Below are 27,758 nucleotides of genomic sequence, written 5' to 3' on the forward strand. Positions count from 1 at the left end.
CGCGAAGAAAGGCATCAAAAGCCCAAGTGACAAGCACAGATTTTAGTTTTACTACAATAACAGTCGTTTTAGTGGGAAAAATGCAATAGAATATATTTCCAGGCGTTGTTTACAATGTATTTCTTGCAGAATTTTGAATCTCAAAGGAAGAGTTATTATTGCTTTAATTTCCTATTAACTAAAAGGTATTTTCTACCAAGCAAAACAATTTTCTAAAGCTTGTAGTCGCAGTGTTACACGAGTGACGTAATATCAGCGTTTTGGGGCTAAAAATTGTCATTTTTTTAATCAAGGTTTTCTCTTAAACAAAAATGCCTTTCTTCACGGTCGACAAGTGCATCAAAAGCCCAAGTGACAAGCACAGATTTTAGTTTTACTACAATAACAGTCGTTTTAGTGGGAAAAATGCAATAGAATATATTTCCAGGCGTTGTTTACAATGTATTTCTTGCAGAATTTTGAATCTCAAAGGAAGAGTTATTATTGCTTTAATTTCCTATTAACTAAAAGGTATTTTCTACCAAGCAAAACAATTTTCTAAAGCTTGTAGTCGCAGTGTTACACGAGTGACGTAATATCAGCGTTTTGGGGCTAAAAATTGTCATTTTTTAAATCAAGGTTTTCTCTTAAACAAAAATGCCTTTCTTCGCGGTCGACAAGTGCATCAAAAGCCCAAGTGACAAGCACAGATTTTAGTTTTACTACAATAACAGTTGTTTTAGTGGGAAAAATGCAATAGAATATATTTCCAGGCGTTGTTTACAATGTATTTCTTGCAGAATTTTGAATCTCAAAGGAAGAGTTATTATTGCTTTAATTTCCTATTAACTAAAAGGTATTTTCTACCAAGCAAAACAATTTTCTAAAGCTTGTAGTCGCAGTGTTACACGAGTGACGTAATATCAGCGTTTTGGGGCTAAAAATTGTCATTTTTTTAATCAAGGTTTTCTCTTAAACAAAAAGCCCTATAAATACGATTGAAAGAGCTATCTTATTGATCGGGAAGGTCTATACACCATTACATGTTAAAATTGGGTTGTTTGTTTCTATCTGGATGCCATAAAATCTTACTTTTGTATGCAAACTTATTTGCCCCACAAAAGCCGCTCTTCCATGAGAAATGATTGACAGCTGAGTAGGCCTACCTACTCTCGTTTCACTGACGCAATTAATTATAATAGAGGTTGTCCGGGTTCTCAACGAGAAGACCACATTTCCCCGTGATTTTACGAGATCTGCCTTGAGGTGGGGTTAAAATATGGAGACCACAAGGAAGTAGAGCAGCGATTTCTTTACTTGAAAAATAGCTGAACTTCCAAAATTTTTTAGCTACAGGCTTGTTCTTTTTTCACTTTATAAAGAAAAAGTATTGATATAATATGTACGTACAACTGACGTGAGATTCATTTGCAACCTTTTTGTCACTTTATGGGAGTGGCATGACTGTTTTGCTTTCAATGAGATCAATGTTGAAAGTAGGTCCATGTACATTCTACAAGCATTGGACATTTGTAAATAAAATAATCCAGTGCTGCCAAGGGCTTAATTGCTTCATTTTTAGGTTATCATAATTACTACATTTAAATTGTTAACTCCAGCTTATTGCAATATGAAATTTCCTACTTCTGTTTTTTGGCAAATATTCTTCAATCTTCCTTTTTCACTATTTCCCTGATGTAGATGTCAAGAAATTAAAAAAATTAAACGAGACTTACCTTGGTTAAGTCGAAGTTTGATTTCAATTCTTTGAGTAAAGAATTGAGGGAGGGCTTAACTGAGATCCGGTTGCGCGCGCAGGGCACTTTTCAAAGTGTTTGTCACATTAACCACATGGAATTAATTACATTAATTCCCCACAGCTCTCTTCCTCTATAATACAAGCAATGAGCTGTAACCCAAAGTTGGGTGGGAGGGTGGCAGTTAAGCCCTCCCTCAATTCTTTACTCAAAGAATTGAAATCAAACTTCGACTTAACCAAGGTAAGTCTCGTTTAATTTTTTAAATTCTTTTTCGTAAGAAGAATTTCGTTGGTCTTAACTGAGACTTTAAAGCTTGATGTGACAAACATTTCATTCATTTCAAAAGATTCTTTATTTACCCAGAACTCCATCCTGGAATCTGTCTTGATTACTTACAATGCGCTTGTCATAGAACTTCGCAAAAGTACTTTTCTTAGACCAACCAGCTTTGTCAATAATGACTGATATAGGTACTGCAGAGGCTTTTGCCTTAGAGGTAGCTGCAGCTCTAACACTGTGAGAGCTAAATGTATAAGTGTCTATACCAGCTCTACTCATAACAGTTTTTATCCATCTTGCTACTGTGTCTCTTGCGACATTATGATGTGGTTTCATGTAACTTATTAACAAACGTGCACAGTTCTTGTCGTTTCTCATGACTTTCGTGCGAAACAAATATTCCTTCAATACAGTATACACACAAAGCCTCCTGTCTGGAGGGTAGGCCTTAAAAGATACTGAAACAACATTATAACCTGGCCTATTTTGTTTTAAAGAACCATCTAACTTGAACAAAAACTCAGTTCTCAATTTTTTATAACCTTGAAAACTTAACAACTGCAAAGTTTGTGTACGTGCAGCTTGAGTCAGAGCCATGAGCATCACTAGCTTTAATGTCAAATCTTTGAGAGTTATATGCTTAACAGGAGAAAGTTTCCTCAAATATGTCAATACTCTTTCAACATCCCACACCTCTGTGTATCTGGGTTGTGATGGTCTGGCTGCAAACACACCCTTCATGTATCTGATAATTAATGGGTGATTTCCAATTCTGAATCCATCAAAGTTTATTCCTAAAGCTGAGAGAGCTCCACATGCAGTGTTCAAACTCTCATAACCCAAACCTTTATTAAATTGTTCAGTTAAAAACTCGATTACTGCTTCCAAAGTTGGCGAAAGTGGAGTAATCGTCCTTTTACTACAGTACTGAAACCACCTGTTAATGTGTGTGTTATATTGTTTTTGTGTCCCTGTTTTCCAAGACAACATAAGTATTTTGGTAGAGTCCTCTGAAAATCCTCGTTCTCTGAAACTATTCCTGACACTTTGCAAGCAATCAGTCTTAATTTCCCTTCCAAAGGGTGTTTCAACTGCAGGTGAGGAAGTCTTAAAAGATTCTTCTTTTTCTGTATAATGACTGGTTTCTCCACCAACAATTCCATCAGTCTCGGAAACCATGCTTGTGTGGGCCACATTGGTGCTACAATGATTCCCTTGGCTCTGTCCTGTCTGACTTTCTGCACACAGTTTCCCAGTAAGCTAAAAGGTGGAAACAAATAAACTGAGTTAAAAGTTTCCCAGTCAATGGTAAAAGCATCAACAAAGGAGCAGTTTGGATCAGGCTTCCATGAACAATATGTTTCTACTTGAGCATTTATTCTAGATGCAAAGCAGTCTATATCTGGGATTCCCCAAAAATTACATATCTTATGAAAAATCTTGCTGTCTAATTTCCATTCAAGATCATCCTTGAATTCTCTGGAAGCCTTATCTGCTGCCTCATTATTTTTGCCAGCTATATGTGTACATGTTAACCAGACATCATGTGATATACACCAAATCCATATGTCACATGCTACTTTATTACAGTTTTCAGAAACTGTGCCTCCCATGTTGTTAATGTATGACACTGCCGTAGTGTTATCTGACATCACCTTAATATGCTTTGACTTAAGATCACGTTTGAGGGACTTGAGTGCATTCAAAATGGCCATTAATTCTAATATATTAATAGGCAATTTACCCTCTACATCCGTCCATCTACCTCCAATATTATTGTTTTTATAACTTGCACCCCAACCTAAAGTGGATGCGTCTGTATGTAAAGTCTCTGAGGGGTTTGGTCTAGCAATAACCCTATGCTGGGATTTCAAGTTGACAATCCACCAAATTAAATCTGACCTCATACTGTTTGATATTATCATGGGTGCATCATAGTTACCCTTCGATTCTTGTAAAGCCTTAATCTTTGCTCTTTCTAACTTCCTATAGTACAGTTTGCCATAATCCACAGCTGAAAAACTTGCTACTAACAACCCAATGACTCTCGCCACTTGTCTAATAGGTGCCTTTGAAACATTATACAACTCTTCGCATGCAGAAATTATTTTCTCCTGCCTGTCAAGTGGCAGTGTTACTATCATTTTGTCAGAATCAATAACATTTCCCAAAAATTTTAACTTGCTTGTTGGTCTCAAAACTGATTTGTCTTCATTTATGATGAAACCCAATTTGGACAGAAGTGTAACTGTTGCATTTAAGTTCTCCGTACATTCTAAATCATCACTGCCAATTATTAAACTGTCATCAATGTACCCTGAACTAACATAACCTAAACTTCTCAGTTTCCCAAAAACTGGTTTAAGAAGTTTTGTAAACAATCGCGGGCCTTCACTGACCCCATTGGGTAAGCAGGTATATTGGTAGATTTTATCCCTCCACTGGAATCTAAAAAATTTTTGCTGTTCATCTGCAAGTTTAATTGAATAATAAGCCTGACGGATATCGACAGACCCCATTTTTACTTTTTTGGTTATCAATGGTAGGGTTTTCTCAAAGGTTTCCATCTTAAAATGCTGATATGGAATGAACTGATTTAATTTCTTTAGATTCAGAATTAATCTGTATTCACCATTTTCTTTTTGTCTCAAAAAAATCGGTGATAAAATTTGGCCTGCTTCACTATTCACAGGAATAATCACTTTCATGTCCAATAATTTTTTAATTTCTATGTCAATAATGGACATTTCTAACATATTAAACTTGCAATTTGATTTCACAATGGCGGGAATCCCACTGTTGAAATCTAGATTAATATGACAATGCTTTACAATGTCAAGAATAAATAGGTCACTTGTAATCAGTTTCCATTGATCAATAAAGTCAGCCAATCTACCTGCTTCAAAATAATTATTTACCTCATTTATTGCTTGGGCAGATTCCTCTGTCCCCTGCGTACATAGTTTTTTGCAAAAGAAGGCCCTGCTCCAGGATCATCCTGCCACACTCTGGGTCTTCCCCCTCCAGTAGGTCGATTAACACCTCTGTACACAGATCCACGGCCTCTGGCACCACGTCCTCTACGTCCTCTGAGAGATCTGTCAAACAATTTATGTTTGATTTTTGAGCAATCCTCTATATCCCTTGCCATTTTGGGAAGATCGTCTCCAAATAAAAATTTTTGGCTGTAAGTCAGCTCATGACTGCAGAGGTGAGCATATTCTCCGCTCAATTGCGGTTTCAAAAAATCTTTCCTTGTCATATTTATCTGCCTGTTCATATGTCCCATGAGTGCTAGGACATCGTTGCAGTTTTCGATCATGCTGCCAATATGATCACTCGTGTCCTTTTCTGGATTCCTTTCGTATAAGGCCATCTGGTTTACAGTTTTAACTAAAATGTTTGCACCTTTAACCAAAGTATGTGCTATGTTTTGCATTTTCCTATCGTTTGCTTTGGTCCAACCTGGGACCTGGTCCCATATCAACTGGTTGGTTTTCATGACTTGCAGGTAATCACAGTTACCTGGCCTGTGGTTCTGTTTTATCAACTCGTTTAAATGTTGTTCGTCCAGGCCATTCATAAAAAGATCGTTCACAGTTTTGGCCAGCACATCATCCACGTTGTCGGCCATTTCCTCCGACATGTTAAACTTCTTGGCCATGTGCTTAAACAGGTTGTCTTCCGTGTCGGGAAGATACGAGTCCAACTTCCTTTTTTCACCCGTTGTGCCTGCCTCCTCCAGCTCAACACATTCATTATCGACGTAAACTTCGTCGTCATACTGAGAATATTGCGCCTCCATATTATCAATATACGGCTGACGATGTTCTCTAACCTGCCGTCCTGAGCGTCCACAGAGGCTTTTAAAGATACAAGTAATGACATAATATTATCCTCTGACGAGGATTTCTCCACAGACTTAGGGTTTTTGGAAGCCGACTTCCCTTTACCCTTCCTGCCATCACTCACGTGTTCAGGTCCATTTTTAGTAATGGTACTACATGTAGTTTCGTCCGCCATTACACCACGTGTCCAGAAGCAGACGACGAAACCTGACTGAAATTGCGCCAAATACCGTTGCAAACGGCAAGACCACTGTCTATAACGATATAGCATGCACCACGTGCACAATAAAAATCACCCAAAACCACGTTTCGGTGAAAAAGATCAGCGCCTCTAGACAAATTCGCCCTACAACCAAGGAGTATTGCACCAATACTCCTTGCTTCAACTAGCGTGCAACCTAAAGTGCCCTGCGCGCGCAACCGGATCTCAGTTAAGACCAACGAAATTCTTCTTACGAAAAAGAATTTATATAGTTATCCACTCTTTCATTTTTAAATTGTCACTGTATGTTATTGTCTTTGGGATTTTAAAGAGATGCTTGTCTAAACGTGCCAGTGGATGCAAAATAGACATATTAAAGATATTGTCCATTTTTTATTGTTCTTCATTGACTGGTCAATTCATGAGATCCATTTGAACAACAAAAGCTTTATAACTGCAACTTACTTACCTTTATAAATGTTTTACTACGTATTAAACTTTATTTTTAAAGAAGTAAAATAGAATCATTTGACATTTCATTTACTGATGGATTGCATATCAGAACATTAGACTTGCCTGCATCTTTGCTTTAATTTCACTAAATTTATAGTAACTAGTTCAAAAAGCTCAAACTTGATCATAAAGTTAATTTTCTTCATTTATTTACTTATGAAAATGATGCTATAGAAACTAGTGGATAGCATTCACAAAATGTAAGTTTCATTGTGATCAGATCTGACTTAAATGACAGGAAAGATGACAAAAGAAAGTATTAAAATGGACAACATATAAGTTGAAATGTTCACAGAATCATTGAATTTTATTGACAGTTATACACAAATACAACAAATAAACACAACATCAAAGGCGAACTTGTATTTGTGATCCGAGTAAATGATATGAAAAACAGGTGTCATATAGTTATTAAAAAAGTCACTAGAGTAACATAAAAATGATACTAGCAAGAAAAATTATTTTCTTCATTAAATTACTAGTGCAGTACAATACATATATATATATATATATATATATATATATATATATATATATATATATATATATATTCATAAAACCAAATATTTCATTTTAAAGTAATAAAGAAAATGCCTGATACTGTAAGTTACACCCAGGCAAAAATGCCATCTGTTGATTCCTGATATAATTTTAGTCAACAACATAATAATTAAGGACATATGAGATTAATATACACTGAGCAATCTTCAACATCTGATTATCCTGACCACATGATTCTCACAGTTCTTGCCTGGTTCAATAACATGTGCTGTGTCTGTCATGCTCTAAAATAAAAAATAATTAACTCACTTAGTTTTCTGAAATATATATCATTATGTGATAAACATTGTTGTAAAATACCAACTCTAATTTCTATCTTACTTGCAATTATCATAACTGACCACCTGGCATGGAATGTTACAAACGCAACTGAACATTGTGTATACTTAATAGTTGTGGAAGGTTCACCAGTATTTCATAATCAGGTACACGTTATATGGAGACAGGAATGGTATAAGCAAATTTGTCTGATATAGTTACCAGGCCCGTAGCCAGGGAGGGGGGGGGGGGGGGAGGAGTTTGGGGGGTTCGAAAGAACCACTTTTTTTGCTGGGAAAAGATCCACTCTGGGTACAATTTGATCTATGTACTTGAGGATTTTATGGTAAAAGGTCCACTTTTTCAGAAAACGACCCCCCCCCTCTAAAAGTGCTGGCTACGGGCCTGGTTACCGTAAAGACTATTAATCACAAGTACTAGGGCTGTATTACGTTAATAAACCATGGTGTCCTGTAAACTACACACACAAAACTTACTTATTAATATGTCCCTCGACCGTTGATGACACGGTCTATACGGTGATGCCATGAAGCCAGTGACGTGTCGGGTGCTGGTTGTCTGCAGTTGGTCCCTTTCTTCCTTCAAAATACTGCGACCTGATCTGTACTTTAAATATGTCAGCACTTAGTCCTTTTAATCTGTTCAAGCCCAACTACTGTACTTCTCTTTCTTTACTTCACTTCTCTCGCCAGTCGTGTCTGTCATCCATGGTCATTTTCCTGGTTTACTCGGTTAGGTTTTACTGCAATGCACCCTACGACACAACATTAGCAATTCGCCATTGCGTTGCTCTATCTCAAATTACATGACAACGCCAAATTTTACTCAATGCAATCCTATAACATAGACTTGTGCCCCACCGCGAGAGAAGTTTCAATGGCAGATTTTAACCCCACCTCTCGTGAAATCTCGCTCCAATCCAGGTCTCGTTTGACGTCATCTGCTGCGCAGATGTTCAAAAAAGGCTATCTCGGATGTTCCCTATTGTGCCTGTCGCAGTAGGAGTCTGTGCACTGTCTAGGAAGTGTCTAAGGAAGCGCTAACAAACAAAAAGCAAATTACTTGAGGTGCAAGCAGAGACAATGCCTCCCGTCGTGCGTGGACGCCTCTCTACACACCAAGACGCCCCCCACAGTAGCGGCGCTTAACAACGGAGGCGGAGCCTGAAGGCTGCCATGCGTACCAGTCAGGACAAATAGAAAAACTCATCCAAATGTGTATTTTTAGTAAGTGTTGCAAAAATATAACATAATTCAGAATTAGATCCAATATTGATTATTTCTAACATTTAAAAAACCAAAAATCGAGTTTTAGACGTAATATAATTTGTAATATCTTTGACGCCTTCAGGTACATATATCTGGAGCCAGTGACCTTTGCATATTGTACAGCACAACACTGCGCCACTGGATACTCTCCTTTTTTCCTGATGTTCAACAGGGAGAGGCTCAGCTGCCAAGCATGCAAGGTAAATACACTGTAGTATGCATACAGATGCATTCTATCTCACACCTATCAGTCAGTCAGGAGTAACATGAGCTGTTGATCAGTGGTAAGCTACATATGTAGCTGTCCAACAGTGTAGACATACTTTTCACATATTGCAATTACAATCAGTGTTTGTTCAATTCATGATGGAGGATAACAATACAGAGGATAAGATTAACAGAGAATCTTCAGTAAATCAAGAGAGTGTACTTCATTTTAAGAAGTCACTCAATGATAACATGGCTTCAATGGCATCAGCATGTATAATAGAGGATACATTGGCACTTTTTGAAAATTTTCATAAGGAAATGAGAGAAAATTAAAAAAAAATTTTTTTCAACCAATGATTCCTTTGAAAAGGCTATGGGAGTCCAAATCCTACAGGTAGTAAGATGAATACTTGTTTAAAAATTATCAAGTTTCACCAAAATTTTCACCACCAAACTTTCAAATAATAACAAAATATACATCACAATGCAAACCATGTGAAAAACAATGGTATGGTGACTTAATATAAAATAATGTTTTTTCTTCATGAGAGTCCAAATCCCAATGGGTATGAATATAAAGATTTTTCATGATTTTTTTTTTTCGTTTTTTGCAGCTTATATTTTACCACCAAACTTTCAAATATTTCCAATATATTCATCATAAAGTATACTAAAGGGACAAATGTTGAAATGATCACCATGCAAATATCAAATAAAAAGCTTTTTCATAGGGGAGTCATTGGGTGGTAAAATACAAATTTTTTATTTTCTTATTTTCTCATAAAATTTTTCACCTGCAAACTAACAAAAAGTGCAAATGTATCCTCCATTATGCATACTACTATATAAAAGTCATATACTCCAATAAAATAAGATTTATAAAGTTTTGTGGGGGGAGTCAAAATTTCATGGGGGGAGTCACATTTTCATTATGAAAATTAGACTGGGGAGTCACATTTTGGGGGAGTCAGATTTTCATGGTACACCAGGTATAATATGTTCAAGTGTGGAAAAGTTAGAAATATTTTGCTTCGAGAAAATCTAGAATGTGTAGAAGTAAAGGGGGTGGTAAATTCAAGCTACAAAAAAGACAATTATTCTGTATTTACTTCTATTTCAAAAAATCATATGCACATTGATGGAAGGTGTAAATGTGTGTCAGGAGGCAGTGGGAAATGCAAGCACGTTGCTGCTGTACTCTTTCAGTTGTCAGATTACCAACTGAGTGACGTGAAAAACATCCCCGAGGTGCTTGCCTGCACAGAAAAGCCACGTCAATGGGGGGGGAATAATTCTGCAGTTCAAGTGTCTGACAAATTTTCTGACTTGGTGTTTGTAAAATATGGAATGGAAAAAAAACAATGAAAAGAATTTACAAAGCACAAAGAAGAGGATGAAAGTGCCACGTTTGAGACAGATTGGATTGGACCATACAGATAAATCAAAATATGCATTATCAAAGCTCTATATAGTACCACTGTGGCTTGTTTGCATACATTTCTCATAATATTACTTCAAAGGTAAAAGGCATAGACCAGAAGCAGAATGTAACTTAATTTGGTGACTCCAGAAGGGAAAGAGCTTAAAACCAAAGTGGCTTATATTCACTTGAAACTTAACTGAGAAGGTTAGTTACTCATTCCATGCTAATTAATCTGTTTGTTTCTTTTCAGTCAAGGCCAGAGCTGGCCAGGAGGACTCAGTAAGGACTGAGAACCTATCAGGTTTGTATTAAGGCATCTTGATAATGAGCATATATATATGCTCATGAGCATATATATATATATATATATATATATATACCTGGATCTCCCATTTTATGTTCCATGCCGTATTAAGCAATTTTCTTTCTTTTAGATCAGCACATTTTTTCCAAAACAGAAGCCCCTAGGAGAAAATGGTTGTTGTTTAGTATGCTAGTCTTTTTTTTTCAGCTGAGGCCCGAGCTGACCAGGACCCAGTGCGGACTGAGGACCAAGAGAGGATACAGGAGGTTTGTAAAAAAAGCACCTAATGTGATTTATGAGCAGTGGCAAAAAGGTCCCAAAATCATTGAAACCAATTTTTTCCTTGAAATTGCAATGTTGCTGGTCTTGTTGAGTGCTTGCTTGACTGAAATCTTTGGTAAAACTATTTAAGAATGAAGTGCGGCATTTGCCTCACCTGACAAAGGGTTTAGGAAATGAAAGCTTAACAAACAAACCAAAAGAATATCTAAGAAAAAATGCCCTTACTGCCACTATAAGTAATCTGCGACAAAGCTTTGAAAAACAATATACATTTCCTGAATGGGTTAAGTATCAGGTTAACACTTTAATGTTATTGGCAAAACAAGTTAAATACCCCTCATTTTGTTAATGTACTGTAAATGAATTGGGTTATTTGTATTATTTAATATTTTATGGGATTGCTCATTTTAATGTTTTGCTCTGCATTTTAGATAAGACTGAAGAAGAGGATTATAAGGCCCTTAATGGTGAGGACTGATGAGGTATGAAAAGAAAAGGTAACGTCCCTTCCTTGTCACTTAAACGGAGAAAGAAACTTTCATACAGTAGGTATGACATTTCTTCTAAAACAACATTAAGTCAAAGACATGCCTGGTTGACTAGAGATGAAATAGACTTAGCCCATGGAATTTTAACAGATATGTTCCCAAAGGTAGAGGGCTTTCATGGTACTTGTGCCCTAGAGTTTATTAAAAATGGTCTTATCTTATCAACCCCCACTTCTTCATTTGTTAATCTTAACTCCCCTTGGCTTACTCTTTCTAACATTAATAGCAATATTCGCAATTGTGTTCAAATTCCAGACCAACCCCAGACTGAAGGGTAAGATTGCTGAGATCGTTGCCTCGTCACTTTTTGCTCTATCCAAGAAAATTGTTTTGGAGCATAAAGATGTTCAGGAGCAAACTGGCAGTAATGACAGTGGTCTTTTTGCCAATGCTGTGCTTTGGAACAAGACCTGAGGACTTCATTTGGGAGCAAAGGGAAATGAAGGAACATCTCAGCAAGTGTTTTGAAATTGGTAGGCCGGAAATGTCCCAATATAGATCAGAGAACCGCCACCATTCAAGACCAAAATTGTCTAAATTTCCAATATATTGTCATTGTGGGCAGGTCTATGATAGAAACCAGGACTGGATTGAATGTGAAGACTGCCTGCAATGGTTCCATGTCAAGTGTGAAGGGATCCAGTCATCTGCCCTGGAGAATCTACAGCACACATTGGCAGTGTTGCAACTGCTCTTAGGGTGGTATTCTATAGAGCTGAATTTAAATCTGTCAGATAGACACATCGCACTAGTTGGGAGAGATTCTTGCTAAGTGCGATCATTGCAATTAGCTTAAATGGCTGAGTTACTGAGGAGAAGGTATGCATGTACGACAGAAACCAGGACTGGACTGAATGTGCAGACTGACCATACACCAAATATTTGTGTTCAAGAAACAATGAAAATCACAGATAAAGTAGCACCTGTCCAAAGCTGGGACATTACGCAGAGATGCCTATCGTTACGATTTGGCCGTATTTTGTACGGATTTGACAATAAAATACGATGTTACGGAAGATTAGTTTTGAAATACGTTTTATTAGGGTATATTTAATATAACCATTGATTGAATTGTTTGTTTTTGTTTATACCTTAGTAAGTAGAGTCCACAATACAATAGCGGAAGTGTCGTATCTAACTATCCAATCATGTCTAGTGTAAGTAACCTATGTAGGGTTAACGCATGCGTATTGAAAAGATCACCAGTTTCATTCTGCTACACACGTGTTGTCAGAAATGGCGGAGAAGCGTAAAGGCGAAGAAAATGACAAAAGCGTGAAGAAACGGAGCCAAAACTTTATCCCCAGCTACACATTACAGTGGCCTTGCTTAAAGGCAAGCAAACAAGGCAGTTGTCATACGTATTGCGAAGTGTGCCGCGTGGACATTTCCATCGCGCACGGTGGCCGGGATGACTGCCGCCGACATGTGCAGTCGAAGAAACACGCTGAATATGCCAAGTTGGCGAAGGCCGCAGTCAGCTCAAACATGAGCAAGTTCTTACAAAAGACGACTCAACTGAAATATAATGTGATTGATGCGGAGGTTGCCTTCGTCGATCTCTGTGTGGAACAAAATCTCCCATTTTCAATTATGGACAAAATAACAGCCATATGTAAAACCAAGTTCAGTGACTCTGAAATCGCCAAATTGTTTGCATGCGGGCGCTCAAAAACAACGGCAATTGTACAGATAACATTTAATGATTTAAATAAGGTGTTAATTAATTGGATTTGTGTTACTGAAAGTTATTAGAAAATACTGAAAATTTTACCAAAAGTCCTGATTTTAACATTTTTAGGTAGGCATCTCTGATTACGGAGTCATGAACAGTTAGTAAAACATAAACACCCTCCACAAATATTATCATTGCTATATTACACTATGTACCATTCATACTTTGGGACTTTACAACCTATGAACCATGAAACCTCAGACAAGTGAACCTTCTGACTAGCAAACCTTTGGAACAGCTAGACATTAGCATCATCAAACTATCAGATCAATGAACCTTCTGACTATTGAACCTTTTGAACCATTGGATCTTGGCATCATCAAACTATCAGACCAATGAACCTTCTGACTATTGAACCTTTTGAACCATTGGATCTTGGCATCATCAAACTATCAGACCAATGAACCTTCTGACTATTGAACCTTTTGAACCATTGGATCTTGGCATCATCAAACTATCAGACCAATGAACCTTCTGACTATTGAACCTTTTGAACCATTGGATCTTGGCATCATCAAACTATCAGACCAATGAACCGTCTAACTGCTGTCATGCACCTGACAAATCATTTAACATTTAACTTATAATAATTTCATAAATTCACAAACAACAATATTTAGTAATTAAAATAAATATCAGAATCACAAACAAAGACAGGCAAAAATACACAAACATATCTACATATTGCTTCTTCAATTTGATATACTCGGGACACATAAGCATAATATCCAAACTGCCAAAGATGAAACAATATCATAAAATAATCCAATCATGCTGACAGAAATTAAAATTAAAATTAAAACAAAAAACAGTTTATCAGTTATAGGGTAAACAACAGATGTGTCACAAAGTGCTGACTATGGCAATGACACTGGACAGACACAGTGATCAGAATATAGACAGACTGAGTGTCTGTATATAATAAATATGTGATAAAATTTGCAATTCCAACTTAATGACCTCACAATAACAGAGATCATTTATGAAATATCATATCTGACCTGAAATATATATTCACATTTAAATATTTTCACTGAAGTCTTGTTCTCCTCAGTGATGGCTTATTGTCTACCATAATCTCGCTGTACATGCTACCTCTTCTAGTACTGTAACAGTTTCCATGCATATGGGGAAAATTATTATAACACATCACAACTGAGCTGAAATATCAATTTACTTTTAAACATTTCCATTGTGTCTATTCATCTTCAGTGATAGAGTATTGTCCAACACAATCTCCTTGCTTTATATACCCTGCCTCTATAGTTTCCATGTATATGGGGGAAATGGATTCTTTGTGTTACCTGGAACCCACATTTGTTGTGTAATTGTACTGTTCCATATAACTGGCTCCACAGGATCTGCCATGTTTGGAAGTCTTGTTCTGGGTGGTTCTGGCAGCACTCTCTAAAATCATAAATGAAATGGGTGTAACTGTTTGCAATGTAACTGTTTTCATGTGAATCCTCTCTGTAATGTAGTGTAAACTATTATTAGAAACAATTCAATGATAAGTAATTCAAATATAGGATGCTTTTGTAAAAAGCACAAGAACATTTTTGTATTACCATCAACGTAACTCAAAAAAGTTATGGACCAAATTTGATGAAATTTTCAGAAACTGTCAGAAGTGGGCCAAGGAACAGATAATTAGTTTTTGGTGGTGATCTGATGATCTGGATCAATAAACAATCAATAATCAATAATAATCAAAAATTGCTGCCTTGGCAGAGGTCTGCGCTCTCGGAGTGCTTTTCTAGTTTTATATGTGTTTTGTGTGTACAAAATGAATTGGATTCAAATTCTTAACAAATGACAGGTGTCACTGTGATTAAAAAAGTACTTAACAACTATAAAACTTAAATTTACATTACAATTAAAGTAGTAAAACATTAATTCTATTCATAATAATCCATGCTTTCCACATTGAAATTATCATTTCAACCCCCCCCCCCCAAAAAAAAAATGTTACAATTGGTGTTTGTGTCTCTTTCACAAAGGAAAGAGGGGGAACAAATTACCTATCGTTATTTGCATTAAAAAAAAAACAACCATACATTTTGTCTGCTATCTGTCACCTGTTTACAATGGCTGTCCTGTCTCAGGCTGTTCATTCATCCTAAAACTTGCCACATCCCATGCCTTGCACAACCGGGTGAGATGAAGATGTTCCTGTTGCTGCCTTTTTATGTCTGCTTCTTATAAAATACATGTCCCCCATGTTCAGCCAGGTAAAGTCAGTTCACCTAGAAGACACCATGCTGTATGGAGACTGGAGCTGGAAAAAGAGACATGACAATGTATAAGTGAAGGAACACTAATTATCTTAATACAAAGAAAAGACAAAAACCTGACATTCCACCAGAGCCAGTTGGGAAAAATATTAAAACTATGGTACACTGCCAAGTGCCCACCTTATATGGTAGACATCAGTGTTGTGGTGATTGAACTGTGATAAGTTAAAAATGACCTTGTCTTTTGGAGGCTGCTGGACACAATTGTGACTGCCGAGACCAGCACATTCTCAGATTGAACATAGTTAAATAAACAGATCTCTGCCAAATCTGTTGGAATTTTTGTGAAATTTGCACACAAAATGCCTAACAATTGTAAAAATCTGGAATAATGATATCAATTGGCTGTGACTAATTGAAAGACATTTTCTGGGGAGTCATTTGAGAGAAGTCACTAAGGAAATTACTAATGTAAATTTTAAATCATGACAAAATTACTCAAACTTTAAGGGAACAAAATATGATTATTGCTTTTTTTTCTCAAAGGAGGAAGATTAAAAGACCAATTATATACTGTCACGTGACTTGTAAAACAATATCAACCATTAGTTTAGTGAAGCACCTGCAAGCAGTCCAGTTACTGTCATGACAATGGGTCATCCCAGGGAAGTAATGACCATTGCTCCACTTTGGGTCCAATGACCTTCATCCCAAACTGACCACATCAAGTAGGCCACTACGGAGACACTTCACAATATACAACTGTCCAACCACACGTGTGAACTAGAAAAAAAAAAAACAAACATTTATTAAACAAGGCATTCAACCACTTGACCAATGATGCTTAGAAGCTTATAACTATCCAGTACTTCAGCCAACAAAGGGACATTTTCTTCAGCCACTATATTTGAAGAGTGAAATGCACATGAACAATATTTTAATAGAAGTATTCATTTTGTGCATATAACTTTAATGGTTTAAACTAAACAAATGCAATGTTGACAAATGAGAGGTGTGGATCAAAAATGCCATTAATGACTATAAAGCTACAATGCACACTAATATTTAAAGTTTGTCTTAAATAGACAAGTGTGGATTATTACAGATACCCATGCTTTTCAAGTCACATTGAAAACTAATTAATCCAAAAATTGTGATTATTGGTGTTTTTGTCTCTACAGAGGAAAGAAAGAGACCAATTATACCCACTAAAAAGAAAACAAACTGTTCATTTTGTGTACTATTTGCAAGAAGTCCAGTTCCTTGTTTACCATGGCTGTCCTGTCTCTGGCTCTTCACAACCCATTCATCTTGAAACTTGCTGTGTCTTGCACAACTGTGTGAGATGAAGGGATGTTCCCGCAGCTGTAATTCCCTGTCTATTTCATATTAACAATACATGTCCCCCATGTTCAGCCAGGTAAAGTCAGTTCACCTAGAAGACACCATGCTGTATGGAGACTGGAGCTGGAAAAAGAGACAAAAGATTATATGAATGAAGTGACATAAATTATCTTAATAAAAGACAGAACCCTGACAGTCCACAAGAGCCAGCAGAATATTTAACCTACAATATTCTGCCTAATGTCCGCCTAATATGGCAGACATCAACGTTGTGGTGACTGGACAGACAAGTTTAAAATGTCTTTTGGAGGCTGCTGAGCACAATTGTGACTGCTGAGTTGAGCACAATCTTAGATTAAACACAGTTAAATAAACAGAACTCTGCCAAATCTTCTGGAATTTTTGTGAAATTTGCACACAAATTGCCTAACACCTGTAATAATCTGGGATAAGTATATCAGTTTACTGTGTCATGTAGAAGTATATTTTGTGAGGAGTAACATGAGAGAAGTGAAAAAAATTATTTAAATTTAAAGGAAGCACAAAATATGATAACTGGTTTGTTGATCTACATGGGAAGGATAGAAGACAAATTATCTATTGTAACACAACTTGTAAAACAAAACCAAGCAATAATTTTGTGCACTACCTCCAAGAAGGTTTTTGTGGCATCGTGATAGGTGATGGTGGGTAATGGCCACTGCTCCACCTTGGGTCAAATACATATCATCTGTTATGACCAGGTGCCGTGGGTCTCACTCGCCATGTGCTTCGTTCACACTCGTTCCCATTACCACGTCATCCACCAGGTGGTGGCTCCGGTCAAGACGCAACTAATCGGCAGCCATGTATTGGATATAACATTCCTCCCAACTTGAAATTTTTCTACATCATATGAACTTAAAAATCATAATCCTTGAATATTTTGAAGCCTAATGAATTTTCAGTTTTCATATTATATAAAGTCACATCTTGAGTGCTATATGCTCAAGCTTTTCAGGACAGCGATCCGCCTTCATCCTGATTAAATATAAATTATCTCAGATTACATTTTTCAGGACAGCGATTCCGCCTTCATCCTGATTAAATATAAATTATCTCAGATTACTTTTTTCAGGACAGCGATCCGCCTTCATCCTGACTAAATATAAATCTGCGTCTCTGCAGATTGTTCTTCCGTCTGTAACTCTTCTGGCTGTAACTTGAGAACCATGTATTTCCATGACGATATAGAAAATCAGTTCATATGGTGTTGAGAGTTTGTTTCTTTTGTTCTGTTTAACTAAAACATAGTCATATATCATGAGTGTATTCTCCCTCCAAGTTTGATTAGTGTTGGGTCATTGAGTGTTTTCTCTGCTATCTCACCGAGAATCGCTGCATTTTCAGATTTGACCATCCATCTGATCATCTTCTCTGTACTATGACCACCCATTTGTGGCAGTGGGTGTCTGGAGAGATAATCTGGGTCTGCATCATTCTTTCCTGGCTCATATACCACTTCATAGTCAACATCTTGTAAGTCCATCGCCCATTTCTCTATTCTCAGTGGTAATTTTGCTTGTGCTTTGTTAAACATCGGTTCTAATGGTTTGTGTGCTTCAATAATACTAAATTCTTCTCTCATGTCCCAGTATGGTTCAATGTCCTCGTCTTTTCTGTATAGATTGCTGATTCCAATCTCCTGTTGAGATTCTCCCTCCAAGTTTGATTAGTGTTAGGTCAGTGAGGGTTTTCTCTGCTATCTCATTGAGAATCACTGAATTTTCAGATTTGACCACTCTGTCAAACTGTGTGCCTGATCTGAAAAAACAAAAAAGAGAAACACTCATTATAAACATTCAACAGGCCTGTAGCCAGCTATTTCAAAAGGTTTTTCTTTTTCTAAAAAAAGTGGACCTTTTACCATGAAACCATTGTGTGCCTAAATGAAAATTTGCCCAGAGGGAACCTTTTCCCAGCAAAAAAGGCTGTTCGTTCGCATCACGCTCGGCTGTCACCTTGATTGGATAGTAAACGATTGTCGTAAAATCGCTAAATGATATTAAAACCGGCAGTATTTTATTTCGATTATTATGTTTAAGTTGGTTGAGTTTTGTTTCACAAGCTCACTCTAATTTATTGTCTCTATGGAGGTATATGGGGACTTTACGACATTCGGTTTGAAGGCTTTAACCACTTGTTATAGTTTATTTTTGCATTGTATTGGATTAATGTGGCAGTCTAAGGTTGTCCTAGGTGGTTTTCAAGTTTATGCACCCGGTTTTAATATCATTTAGCGATTTTACGACAATCGTTTACTATCCAATCAAGGTGACAGCCGAGCGTGGTTCCCATGTCTAAACCGGCAGTGGTCCTGGGCAAAGTCAAATTTGGCAGCTTCCTCATATTCACAGAAATTTGTCCTTTCAAATAATTGCTAATATGCATTTAATGTTTTGCCATGACTTCATGTAAAAAAATCAAACTTAAAATTGTCATCATTTTATATTGGCAATTTAAGCTAAATTAAGAGGGCCATTTGTTGTGACTTTGCATCTTAAGTGGCACGACATGCCTCAAAACCTATCACAACACTATATTCAATGCAGGAATGGTGCAGTCCAGGCCCCCGTTTCACAAAGAATCTTAAATCCATAGACGTCTTACTCGAGCTGGGTGGCCTAGCTAGGTCGACTTAGCTGAAGTCGACTTGGAGTGTTTCACAAAGAATCTAACGTCTTAGCTTGGCGTGCTTACCGTAGTCGACACGCACGAGAAACTCTTCAAGAAAAGGTGTAAAATTGAAAAAGTTTCACAAGACATGACGTTTCATTTCCTCTTTCGGCCGAGAACGATCGTTTATCAACAATAAAAGTCAGCCAAAACACAAACAAAGTTTGTTTTTGAACTTTATTGATAAGTTTAACTTCAATACAACTTCAAAGTAACAGTTAAACATTAGCTTGTCGTGGAACACTACTGAGGGACGTCTAGCGGTCAAAAACATAAACAAACACGCGATCGGCTGGGTAAAGTGGAATTTTATTTTTTATTTTAATATTCCATAAATGTCAGTGCTATTCAATGATATTATAACACAATATCTTGAAGGAGGTATGTTCTTTCCAATTTTTTGTTGTTTATGCTCTCATTTACCGAGTTTTAGTTGAGCTTGCCGACTTAAGTCTCCTCCCGAGGAGGCTTGACATCGTCGACTTACAGCTAAGAAAAAAACGACGTAAGCGACCTTTTAGATTCTTTGTGAAACGGGACTTAGTGACGTAACGACTTAATTACGTTGGTAACCAAGCCCTAAGTCAGGGAAACCGACTTAAGTTTTTTTGTGAAACGGGGGCCAGATGTAACATTGTAATAATGTGATGTTATACTTGGCTACATACTGGGGTATGTATGAATTCCTAACATGCAAAGCCATTACTTCACTCCAGTTGGAGGGCTATGGCTAAATAGAGAGTTATAAAGATACCTGATAGGACGAAGTGAACACTGCAAAAATCCCCACAAATATCTTTAGGACAACATATAGAAACCCTATTGCTCCCTAACTCTGCTAGAACTTTTTATGTTTTACCTCAGATATTTCCAGGAATCCAGATCTACTAAATAACACTTATAACACTCCCTTTATCTATTTTCTATCCTCTAGCTCTTGTATCTGCAGCTCTCTCTCCTCTCTCTCTCTCTCTCTCTCAAAAGCCCCGCCCAACTGTCGCTTTCAATCCCAAGACTTCCGGTACCAGATCACTGCAACAAAGTACTCACCCTTTTGTCATCAAGAATGTGTTTGCATGCATTTAAAAGGATGCTAGAACCGTGGAATGTCCTACTGGTTCAGATCAAACTTTTATGGTAACCCATAAATATATCTTAGCCTTAGTATAACGTTATTTTATAACGTGTAAAATTTTCCCGCTCCGTCCGACTAAGTAGGTCAAAGAAAACCCGCAGTGAATACTGGGTCACATCTCGGTACATCCGGTCACATGAAGCGCGCAGCTGTTTTACTCTGATCTGCTTCCCAGTTATTATATATTCTGATTTTTTGTTTAGATATGATATTATTGATTGAGAATAAATTATAACAAAAAAGGTAATTTAAAATTCTTTTTTTATTGTTATTATTATATATTTTCTTTTTGCTTCAACTTTTGCTGGATCTCAGCACTGCTAACACAACGGTCAATTTAAAGACCTTCGCATTTAGAGCAATTAGGTCCTACCATTAAAAGTATAATAAACAAGCTTGAAAATATTCTAAAGTCAATTTTGCCTGCACATCATCTAGTACCTGTATTTTACTTTTATAGACTGTGCTAGAGACTACGCTAGTAAGCTTATAATTAGATGCGCGTTTATTTTTTTTTTTTTTTTTCAAAACGTCTAAATTTTTCCCCCAATTCCAAGTATATTTTCTCAATGCCTGGTAACGAAGGTTTTTTGCAAATGGCTTTTTAAGAGAATGCAACTTGTTTCGTGTAAAACATTTGACTGTGCCCTATTAACATAATTATAGTCCATCTAATCATGAGGGCCCGCTGGAAGGAGGGGGAGGGGTAGTGATCACAGTTCACGGCCACAGGAAATAAAATCATCAAATCACAAATCACCTAAATTAAAAACTTCATTCGTACTGTATCTCATTGAAAATGCTAGTCTGGCGAGCTGAAAATAACTATCATCGAGTATAATGACTTCGTTCCACTACGGACGAGGGATAGAAACCTACAATTCACAGGAATGGGGTGCTTCACATCTCGGGGAATGATAAGTGGATGTTACGGGTAAGGAAAATACCCAACGGGGCCTTCAGTCCTTGTCTTAACTAAAATGAAGGTTTAAATAGTGTCTAAAATATTTCAAAACATTAAAGCAACTAAAATTAATGATCTAGAGAAAAAATACGCCACGAAGGATTTTTCAGCTTTTAAAAGTAGCTGCAAGTTATTCATTGCGTTACATGTATTTAAGATAAATATTCTAGACATTTTCTGAGACATTAGACATTATACATGCTTCCAAACAAGAATCTTATTTTTCTACTTTATTGAAAATTAACTAATAGTTATAGGCAAATGTGAGATGGTGTTGCGATCGAGCGACAGTAACGAAGGTCTAAAATGAGCCTGCATTTCGTGTTTTAAATATGATTAGCACAGGTGCTGAGCTAACTTATACAACGATTTTCATGTGCATCGAAAAACTCGTCAAAGAAAGAGCGAGAGAAACAAAATGTTTTTATTATTAATCTGCACCTTGGACATAATAATAATATGTCCAAGTCTACACAACGTACCTCCGCCCGTGTTGGGAGTTCAACCCCCTTGAGGACTCAGTTGATAGCTGTCGTCAATAAGTTGCTTTTACATAATGTAATAAACGCGATCGTCCTTTGCGCTCAAATCATAAACAGGAATCTTTCTTTAAAAAATATTAAATAGGGTAGACCGGGGCTAAACGCCCCCCTTAAGCAAGAAACATCACAATTTTCCCTGCTGAAGGTATAGACCGTTCAAAGTGGGCTGACTAGACTACAAACTGATACTAACACTTTTGGAAACAAACAAAAGAAAAACCTTATAGGTAAAAAATAGGTAAATTATAAAATCGGCCTTTTTGCCCCATGGCTGGGGCATTACGCCTCACACCACGGGGCTAAACGCCCACCGTGGGCGTCTTGCCCCAAACTATAGGCGTTATGCCCCGCCTTTGTACAAAGCAAAATAAAATCAAATTATATTTCTACGAGACAACTTAGTAAGCCTTTAAAAGCAACATATATATTATTTTGCGGTACTGAGATAATAAAAATACCCATCAAATTTATTCAGAATGAGCTGTAATTCTACTCTTTACGACAGGGCACTGTGATACTTCCAAAATTAAGTTCCTAGTACAGTCACTTGCTTTGGCTTTTCCCCATATAAGTGTTATAACTGATGATATACAATAAAAAAACATGCATGAAAGAACACTTCCGCATCTTTTTAGAATTATTTTTTATTTAAAAACGAAAGGGGGCAAAACGCCCAGTGATCGGGGCAAAACGCCCACTATAGGCGTTTTGCCCCATATCAGCATGGGCGTTTTGCCCCAAAGTGAGATTTTGTATATTTTTTCAAAATTCGGCGGGAAAAGTTTTATACAATCTGACTTCATCGAAACTTGTATGGAGGTCTGATACCATCCTATCTGTCACCAACAAAGTTTTTTGAATTCGTGCATTTGGTAGGTGGTGTCACTGATGTTAAGGAAAAGGCTAAATAACAGTAAACAAGGCAAAAATGAACAAATTATCATAAAATGCTTATTTTTTAGTTTGTGGTCATCTCCGTCATGGAGGATAAGTCTGCTGGAAATCGGAAGTGGAAAAAACATCACGAGACGCGTATTTATACGTAATACCTGAAAAAAAAGCGGGTGGGCGTTTGACCCCGACTGGGCGTTTAGCCCCGGTCTACCCTACATCTTTACATTTTATTCATATCTGTGAATATCTAGTGAAAACTCCATCTGTGACTCAGGTAGCGTGTACTCTCTCTCTCTCACTCACTCTCTATCTCTCTCTGTCTCTGATTGTCTCTGGCCGAATTCACAACCAGTTGATCCTCGGACCAGAATCAGATAATAAACCTGTTTTATGATAATTAACTGTTATGACTATAAATGAAACTACATATTTTTCATTCGACCGCATCTTCCGTATCTTTACGAAAAAATATATTGAAAACGCATCTGTAAAGATTACTCTGAAGAGATGAAAAAAATGCCCGAGCTTTTGGCTTGTGGACCTTCTTCAGGTACCAAAACAAGAATAAACAAGCAAACTACTGGTATAAGTGGCGTATGATGCATGTAAAAGGGACAATAAGTTAGAAGTGCGTGATAAAGGTTAACGTCTTGAAGATTACGTAATAATAAAACAAGACTAATATCCGTTGAGATATTCATTGTCTCTCTAAAGTCCTTTTTTAAAGTGTTTAATATTTTTATTAGCTTCTTATCGACAATCCGTCTTTGTCTTGTGTCGCGTATGTGTTCTTTTAAAATGGAGACTACTGTGGTGGTTCTTGATGCGAGCTTTAAGGGCGTTTTTTCTATCGTTTTCACTTTTAATTACTATTAGTTCTATTACTGTACAGCATAGCTACCAATTATCTGGCAAGCAAAAAGTCTGACAGTTAATTGTGAAGTGTTGCTGCTACCACTACTACATAAAGTAGATATTGCAAACATATATCGGCATTAATCAATAAGATATCAGACAACTTTCATGGGAAATAAACTGAAATTAAAGCTGGATATTCTTTTATCTATTATCATTTCGCATTTACGTTAAATATCGGCACGTACGTCTTCATCACCATCATACTTTAGTCGCAGTCCGTAGCGACGAAGTTCGAACAGTGCATATCAAAATCGTAAATAGGAGTTCTTACGTAGGAAACATCGCACTAGCTTCCTGTTAGCGGTATTGCCACTATTTTAGGGAATCATGAACAAATCTGGATGGCTCTATCTATAAAAAAGCAGTTGTTACCTAAAAATAAAAAATTACTTTTCAGAATTATTGCAAGAAAAATTAATGAAAAGAACAAAGGCAAAATATTTTTAATTAAAAATGGAATGTGAACGACAAATACAGCTTCAAGCAAATAAAAATGAAAATAGAATATACACACCCTTGACTTACAATTAATTTTTAAAATAATGTCGGTACCTTGTCAATGTATGGCAGGACTGCGTGAAAACGACATACACCCTCCCCTACACATACACTAAACACACACACGCTCGCGCACGCACACACAAGCTCGAAGAGGGGGAGAGCCAAATCCAATCATTGAAGTTGTACAGCGGTTCATTGTTTGTCCTAAGTAAATCATCATAAAATAAACGAATCAGATCAAAATTATAATAAAGCGCTGAATGTGCAGACCAGCAAAACTACTCTTCCCCGTTGCCAAAGCTCTTAATCCAGGTCTATCTTTAAAAAAAAAACAGACTTCGGTCAAATAATCTAGCTGTGTGTAATACTGTGCATGAACCCAAAATATATGCTATAAATGTAACATTATCAAAATAGAAATACCATATCATGAAAAGCCACATTAGAATTCTCCCCCATCCCCTCCCATCAATACGCCCCTTTTCTATTTTCTAATAATACAATACAAACTCAGCGTGTGTAGGAGTGTGAAAACTAAAGTAGATCAAAAGTTCGCGGATAGGATATGCCATGTAAGGATTCATAGGGGAGATAGGTAATCTCCTTTTGCTCTTTCTTTAAACCTGTCAATTTTGAGAAGAAATACAGTGAATCGTTGTCTCTCATTGCACTTAGTCAATATAAATTCAAATATGTAAAAAACATCTTTCCTTTATCACGTAATTCGTCAGATGTAATAAAATACAGCATTTCCCTAGAAAACCTTTACCCCCTCTTGTGAATGCAATGTGTCGTCTGCAGAGCTCAGCGTCTGCTACCTCGCTGGATGCTTCGCGGTTCCCGGGATGTGAACAGTTACCGCGGTCCGAAAAATTTTAGGGAGAGTCAGATGAAATGTAGAGGGACCATGGCATCTATAAAGTTCTACAAGATGAAGCTGGAGATGGGGGCTAGTTTTACTCTTTCCTTTCAAAGTTTTCAATATACTCTGACTTTTAGTACCCGCATGCATTTTATTTATGCATGCATTATATTTATTAGGTGTTCAAACAAGACATAGGCCTACATGTAGGCCTACGTTCGCGTCTACACGTCTTTACTATCGTTTACTATCATTTACTCCATTCCGCAATGTAGGCCCTACGCACGTAACTTCATCAATGTAAACTACTTGGACATAAAAACGACACAAATTCGTTATTATGTCCAAGATGTAAGTAACTTCTATATATATACAGCCGATTTTTGCCTGCAAACTTTGGGTATGTTTGTCAACCATACAGTAGGCCTAATATGGTTTCTATCAAGTATACAAGACAGTTATCAGGCAGAATCATTCATGAAATGCCCAAATAAATCATACACAGTAGGCCTATAAAATAAGAAAGGTTTACTTGTAAAACTCTTAACATTATTTCATCAACTTTTGCCGAGTTCTTAATTGACGGGGATGGTGTGTGTGTGTGTGTGTTTTCTTGGATCAATCGCTATGAAAAAATATATAATCTTAGGTTCCTGTCAGAAGCCCTCGTAATCAAAACTATCGGTATTTAAATCTAAAAAGACGTTTTTTCAGTTTTCCCTTTATGTATCTATCGGGAACGGGAGTATAGAGACGTGTAATATTTTGGGACTAAATTTTATCCGTACGTACCCATTTTTTTCTCTTATATGCAAATTAGGTTCCTTGAAGTAATATAAGACTGGCCGGAAGTGATGTTCAGAGATTTGTAACGATGGTGATCTTGATGATCTTAATGGTGGTTCAAAAATATTATCAAAGTTTTCAGTTGTCATCTGGTGAGAAAGAAATTTTCTGCACTAACACAATCATTCCACGAGTGAAAAATAATTAGTAAACGCGCCTCAGAGATGCGCTGCAGACGTCACGGCTTTTGGGCGAAAATCACACGCGACATTTCGTCATAATTATTTGATATAGGTAAAAAACTGTGATTGAAAATGGATATCAGCAAAGCATTAAAATTTTGACAACTTTTCTGTTTATTTGTGTTCGACAAGGATGAATTTAATTAGAATACCCCCTCTCTCTCTTTTTAAGCGAATATAAAGGAGAAAGCCGAGCGAAAAAAAAAAATAATAATAATGCGCATAACAGTCAAAATATTCAGAAGTAAAAAAATTCAGAGTTAAAAATCTTGTTGGCCACTACAGTTCCTCTTCATAGAGGATCACATGTAAAATTTTAAGGCAACTTTTGACCAATTGATGTTGTAAAGTAAATGACTTACACTTTCACTAACTGCAGATAAATATTATAACGGAATCAAACAAGTTAAAGGAAAGGGAGTTATTGAGTGTTGTGCCGACAGACAACTCACAACGTAAATAACAACAACAATCTACACGCAATATGGTAACGTGCATATCGGTAACGCAGTGGCCGATTAAGAGGTTTCTGAAAAATATATCGCACCAATATTCCCCTCTTGAAATTAGAATTTTGTCTAACCTTTGTATATTTTTAATTGGAAAATCTACTTATTGATATTATTCCATTTTTTCATAAAAATTATTTGTTTTTCTTATAAAAATTAAAGTGAAAGGGAAAAGATTAGAGGGAGAAAAAGAGCAACAATTGAACATACATATTTTCCCTCAAAATATCCTTTATTACAGTGAAATGATGAAGAACATACATACTATTGGCATGCATGTACCAAAAACAAAAATACTTTCACTAGTATCTAAAAATGAAAATCAATATATCTTCATACATAAAGAACAATGCACCACCTCCAAAAGAATTAACAAAATTTCAAGTATGGCATTACAGTATGGACAGACCTCTATTCAAACAAATAAAAAATACATCAATAGAACAATTTTAAATATCTAATTTCCTTGATCTGAAAACAGTAAAGGAACGAATCTGACAAACTACACTGATATAATTTTATTTCCATTTCTTATTCTTTATTTCACAATACACGCTAACAGATTTACCATCATTTTAATATAAACAACTAACAAAATTGTTAAGATGCAGAAAATGTCAAAAGAGCACGTTTACATATGCAACTAAAAAAGCACTCCAAGGGCGCAGACCTCTGCCAAGTCAGCAAAGTCTCCACCCAATGCCGTTTCACCCCTAAATTTTCGTTCTATAATGAGTAAGTTTTTTTTTTTTGATTATTGATTGATTATTGATTGATTATTGATCTGGATCACCACCAAAAACTATTCATCTGTTCTTTGGCCCACTTCTGACAGTTCCTGAAAATTTCATCAAAATCGGCTTTTTGAGTTATGTGGATGACAGACAAACAGGGGTGAAAACATAACCTCCTTGGCAGAGG

At 36.6% G+C, this 27,758-nt stretch overlaps 1 protein-coding gene and 2 long non-coding RNA genes across 4 annotated transcripts; all 3 read right to left on the minus strand.

Moving 5' to 3' along the window:
• Positions 1-2,142: 2,142 nt before the first annotated feature.
• On the minus strand, positions 2,143-5,823 carry LOC147762159 (uncharacterized). The gene is made up of 2 exons (XM_087010520.1): positions 4,937-5,823; positions 2,143-3,278 (listed from the first exon to the last, which is right to left on the minus strand). The coding sequence occupies exon 1, from the start codon at positions 5,821-5,823 to the stop codon at positions 4,942-4,944; it is 882 nt and encodes a 293-aa protein (XP_086866646.1). The 3' UTR covers positions 2,143-3,278; positions 4,937-4,941.
• Positions 5,824-11,773: 5,950 nt separating this feature from the next.
• Positions 11,774-14,601, minus strand: LOC147762160 (uncharacterized). The gene is made up of 2 exons (XR_015334056.1): positions 13,728-14,601; positions 11,774-13,467 (listed from the first exon to the last, which is right to left on the minus strand). It is a non-coding gene; the product is annotated as an uncharacterized LOC147762160 (long non-coding RNA).
• A 2,074-nt stretch (positions 14,602-16,675) lies between these two features.
• LOC147762161 (uncharacterized) lies at positions 16,676-20,755 on the minus strand. Of its 2 annotated transcripts, none has more exons than XR_015333834.1 (2): positions 20,535-20,755; positions 16,676-16,892 (listed from the first exon to the last, which is right to left on the minus strand). It is a non-coding gene; the product is annotated as an uncharacterized LOC147762161 (long non-coding RNA). The 2 variants fall into 2 exon arrangements; XR_015333833.1 differs by lacking the exon at positions 16,676-16,892 and adding an exon at positions 17,919-18,572.
• Positions 20,756-27,758: the final 7,003 nt, after the last annotated feature.

Source organism: Lingula anatina, chromosome 4 (genome assembly GCF_051362555.1).
Source record: "Lingula anatina isolate TDL-2025a chromosome 4, LinAna3.0, whole genome shotgun sequence".
Classification (NCBI taxonomy): Eukaryota; Metazoa; Brachiopoda; class Lingulata; order Lingulida; family Lingulidae; genus Lingula; species Lingula anatina.